Source organism: Lepus europaeus, chromosome 10 (assembly GCF_033115175.1).
Source record: "Lepus europaeus isolate LE1 chromosome 10, mLepTim1.pri, whole genome shotgun sequence".
NCBI classification, from domain to species: Eukaryota; Metazoa; Chordata; class Mammalia; order Lagomorpha; family Leporidae; genus Lepus; species Lepus europaeus.
In genome coordinates, this window is record NC_084836.1 from 71097217 (window position 1) to 71101777 (window position 4561).

At 53.3% G+C, this 4561-nt stretch overlaps 1 protein-coding gene across 1 annotated transcript; it reads left to right on the forward strand.

Moving 5' to 3' along the window:
* Window positions 1-1340: 1340 nt before the first annotated feature.
* On the forward strand, window positions 1341-4345 carry RHEBL1 (RHEB like 1). Its single transcript, XM_062202226.1, has 8 exons — window positions 1341-1569; window positions 2125-2196; window positions 2545-2612; window positions 2879-2961; window positions 3046-3102; window positions 3279-3326; window positions 3641-3722; window positions 3869-4345. Exons 1-8 carry the CDS (start codon window positions 1518-1520, stop codon window positions 3956-3958), a joined length of 552 nt encoding a protein of 183 aa, XP_062058210.1. The 5' UTR covers window positions 1341-1517; the 3' UTR covers window positions 3959-4345.
* The last annotated feature ends 216 nt before the right edge of the window (window positions 4346-4561 follow it).

Genomic DNA, 4561 nt, shown 5'->3' on the forward strand with positions numbered 1-4561 from the left:
TCTCTGCTGTGGCCTGGCAAAGCAGTAGAAGATGGCTCAAATCCTTGCGCCCCTGCAATCGCGTGGGAGACCCAGAAGAAGCTCCTGGCTCCTGGCTTCGGATCAGCGCAGCTCTGGGGCCCTTTAGGGAGTGATCTAAATAAGTAAATCTTAAAAAAAAAAAAAAAAAGAGTTCATCTGGTTTAGGCTAACAGGCTCTCCAGCTGGCTCCTGGAATTAACCGAATTAATTTCCATTTTAGCACTTTTTAGCATTCTTGATTCCTGCTTGAGAAGCTCGGGCTAGTTGGCTTCTCATTGTTATTCAGATTTGTTTAAATGGGGCTTCCTCTGAGACTATCACTGATCTAAAGTGGTCATTCCTTTTTCACACTCACTTTTCCTTATGTTTATTTCTCCCCCAGTAGATTTTTTGTTTAGATTTATTTATATATCTGAAAGATTTACAGAGGGAGAAAGGAGAGAGCAGGATCTCCCATCCATTGGTTCACTTTCCAGATGGCCACAACGGCCGGAGCTGGGCCAGGCCAAGCTAAGGAGCCAGCAGCTTCCTCCGGGTCTCCCCTGTGGGCGCCAGGGACCCAAACACTTGGGCCATCTTCGGCTACTTTTCCAGACCATCAGCAGGGAGCTGGAATGGAGGTGGAGCAGCCGGGACCCACACGGGATGCCAGCGTTGCAGGCGGCAGCTTAACCCTCACGCCGCAATGCCGGCCCCGGACCGCCCAGATTTTAAATTTCTTGAAAACAGACTCTACCTGTCATTTCCCTTGCTTTAACCCTCAAGTTGGAGCAATGTCGTTTATGCTCAAAACATATTTGCTGAATAAATGAATTATGATGACGACGATGACGAAGCCTCAGACCAACTGGTCACAAGTTATAGTAACTTTCTCAAGAAATGCAGTTCCGAAGTTAGATCCTGGAAGACTGGAGACCAGGTAACAAACGCCACACGCCTCAGGGTGGTGGATGGAAGACATTGAAACTCCGGCTTCTTCCCTCCTATGCAAAAGGAGGCCTAGAATCGCTTGACCAGAAACTGCAGTTGCACCACAACTATCATTTTCTTCGCAGCCACTTCAGCCTGGCAGCAAACGCGCAAACACCTCTAGGACCCCGGGTTCCTTTCTGTTTCTTTATGAATGAACCGGCTTCAATGCGCGCATGCGCACCTCGCCGTTCTCCGGTTCCACGTGAGGCCCACTCTTCCCTCCTGCTGGAGACCCCGCCCTCATCCATTCTAACAGACCAATGGCGAGCGGCCTTGGGGGCGGAGCCGGAGCGGCCCGGCACTGTAGTTCCCCCGGCGCCCGGCTCCCTAGCGCTGGTCGTGCTGTGTTGTGATCACGTGGCCGGCTCCGGGCGCGGCGCTTGTTTTGGTTTCCTCCAGCTTGCCCTGCAAGCCTCGAGGTTAGCTGCTTTCTTGCACCGGTTGCCGCACTTGCAAACGCCCTGGTCTGGGTTCCTCGGGCTCCGCCCGTGCTACCCGAAGCCCTCTCGGGGCGGGCTTCTGCCATGCCGCTGCTCCGCTACAGAAAGGTGGTCATCCTCGGATACCGCTCCGTAGGTGAGTCTCCGCCCTGCGGGAGCACGGCCGCACCGCGCGTGGTGGCCGGCGGAGGCGCGCTGCCGCACGGGGAGAGCAGAGACAAGGACTGGAAGGGTGGAGGAAGAAAGGCTGGCGTGGCGGTGTGTGCGGGGCTGCAGGCAGCCGGAGCACGCAAGGGTTAATGTGGGCTTGGCTGCAGGGAGAGCAGCGGGGTCTCTGGCGAAACTCTGGGAATAAGGGTTGGGGTCGGTTGAAGACGTTGGCGGGGCGGGAGGCGGGAGGGCGCGGTGTGCTTGGGGCAAATAGTCTCAGGTGCCCTGGGGCGGGGCAGACTTGATCCTTGGGAAACCTGGATCTTCTGTGGGGTGGGGGTGGGGGGTGGGCGGAAAGGCCGCCTGCGGTGCTCTTGAATGCAGCCTGTAGTGCCGAGACTGGTGTGTGGGGGGTGGGGTGGGGTGAGCGGTGAGAAGAAGAATCCGCTGCTTGGGACACTCAGGCCCCGCTCCTTTGAAAGAACAAGAGGGTGTGACTGTGGCTGGATGATGTGGATACAGCTATCTTTGCTCCCCACAGGGAAGACATCCTTGGCACATCAATTTGTGGAAGGCGAGTTCTTGGAAGGTTACGACCCCACAGTGGAGAACAGTGAGTCAATTTCTACCCTGATGTGGCTGGGTTGGAACTAGGCGGGCTTGGCTGTTCCATCCAGCGTTATAATTTGGGATTTCTCTGGTGTCAAGGAGTGGATTTGTTCAGACATTGCTTCTAGCAGTCTTGTTTTATGATTGGCTAGCATGTGGATTTTGCAAGATACCTCGTACACGAAAGTATGGACGTAGACAATAAAAACCTTGCATGTGTCTCCCATTTCCTGGAGAGCTCCCTGGAGCTGGTCCGTCTGTGTCACTTTCACCTTCAGGATTAAGGATGCATGGGGGCATACATCTCTAGCCCTGCAAGATATCTCACAGTCAAGTTTTCTTTTCTTTTCAGCTTACAGCAAGATAGTGACTCTTGGCAAAGATGAGTTTCACCTACACCTGGTGGATACAGCAGGGCAGGTACCAGTTGGGGTAGGGTTTCCATATGTAGCAGCTCAGCTCTAGATGAGTCTGCTAACCTCTGGTGCATGTGTAAAGTAGCATCAAAGAAAAACATGTAAGCCACTAACAATGTGCTAGGCTCAGTGCAGCTGCTCCAAACATACTTGTTGAGTAGAGGTGACTAGAGTAGGGAGTGCCCCAGGGAGGGTTAAGTGGATGCTGTCCCACCAACCTTTGCCATCTGAGAGGTGTGGATCTAGGTGCTGATGTTTCTTTCTCGGCAGGATGAGTACAGCATTCTGCCCTATTCATTCATCATTGGCGTCCATGGTTATGTGCTCGTCTATTCTATCACCTCTATGCATAGGTGAGTGACCAAGGTTGTGGTACTTGGGTGGATCTTACGGTTGTCCCGGAACTGAGGTTATAGCTCCATTTCTTGTATTTAAAGCTTCCAAGTTGTTGAAAGTCTCTACCAAAAGCTACATGAAAGCCATGGGAAAACCCGGTAAGTGGCCCTGGGGGTGGGCAAGGAGCAGAAGGAAAAACTGTGTAAGTTAGAGAGGAAGCTGGGACACAGATCCTGTGGCAGCCTGGTGGGGAGCTGTCTACCTTGACTTCAGGGAGGCTGGGGTCCACGTGGATCAGGAAGAGAACCTTGCAGTAACTGCTGTTTCCTTACAGGTTGCCAGTGGTACTAGTGGGGAACAAGGCGGATCTCTCTCCAGACAGGTGTGTGAGTCCTTGCTACCCAGGGTAGACAGCAGTGAGCTGGACTGGAGCTCAGTAGAGCTGCAGCCACGGACCCAAAGAAATCATTTCACCTCTTTCCTTTGCTAACTTAAAGGTTAACAGGATATAGCCCTTGAAACTCAAAAGCAGGTTCCTATTTCAAACCTAAGTCCATGGTTCACCCATGCTTCCTTTGTTTGCCTGCATTTTCTTCCTTAACCCTCATCCCAAACAGGTTGGAGGAGGAGGGCTAGAGAGCACTTGGGGGTCATTGCCATCTTCCCTCCATGCTGACTTTCCACACTTGTTCGCAGGGAGGTGCAGGCAGTCGAAGGGAAGAGGCTGGCAGAGTCCTGGGGTGCGACATTTATGGAGTCATCTGCTAGAGAGAATCAGGTGCTGGTCCTGATGATTAGAAAGGTGTTGGGTGGTGCTCTTCTTAGAGCATTGCTGGGGGTGGGAGGGTGGGGTATTTGCCTCGGAGCTAGGTGGTCTTGTCATTGGACTCACTGTTTTTTGCCCTGCATCTATATCTCTTATAGCTGGCTCAAAGCATCTTCACCAGAATCATCCAGGAGATCGCCCGGGTGGAGAATTCCTATGGGCCGGAGCGGCGCTGCCTCCTCATGTGAGCCCTGGAGCACAGGATGACAGCTTCGGGTCTGCCCCTGGCATTTGCCAGGCTCCAGTGGTCTGGGGCAGGGCCGGCAGGCCCTCAAAGACTTCACGGGTACTGTTGCCACCACACAGTGTGGCACCCTTCATGTGTATACACTTTCCCTGGGCTCCGGCAGCCTGGGTGTCACTGTTTACAGTGGGGCAAAGATGTGGGTGGGCACTGGCCTCTGGCCCCTGTTTTTTGCTCTATGAATTCTGTTCTAACCAGCAGGGCTGGGATGCGGGATTCCTGGTCCCTGTTTATCCAGGTCCATTCCATCCTGTGTTGGCTGGGTGAGCTAAGCTGGGGGCTCAGGAAGCAGAGCTGGCTCCCTGGGATGACAATGTACATATGCAAATAAACTAAGAACTCTTGTTGTTGACTTCTCTGAATCTGGGGAGAGTGCCGAGCTCCTCTTCCAAGCAGTGATGGCTGTGACCTTTGGGGAGGCAGGGGGAAGCGTTCCTACCCCCATTGCTTCCTTTCTTTTAAGCACAGTTACCCTGAAACTTAACTACTTGCCTTCCCTACCTTTCCCTACCTTTCCATTCTGCTGGGTTCTCTGTCCCCTCGGCTG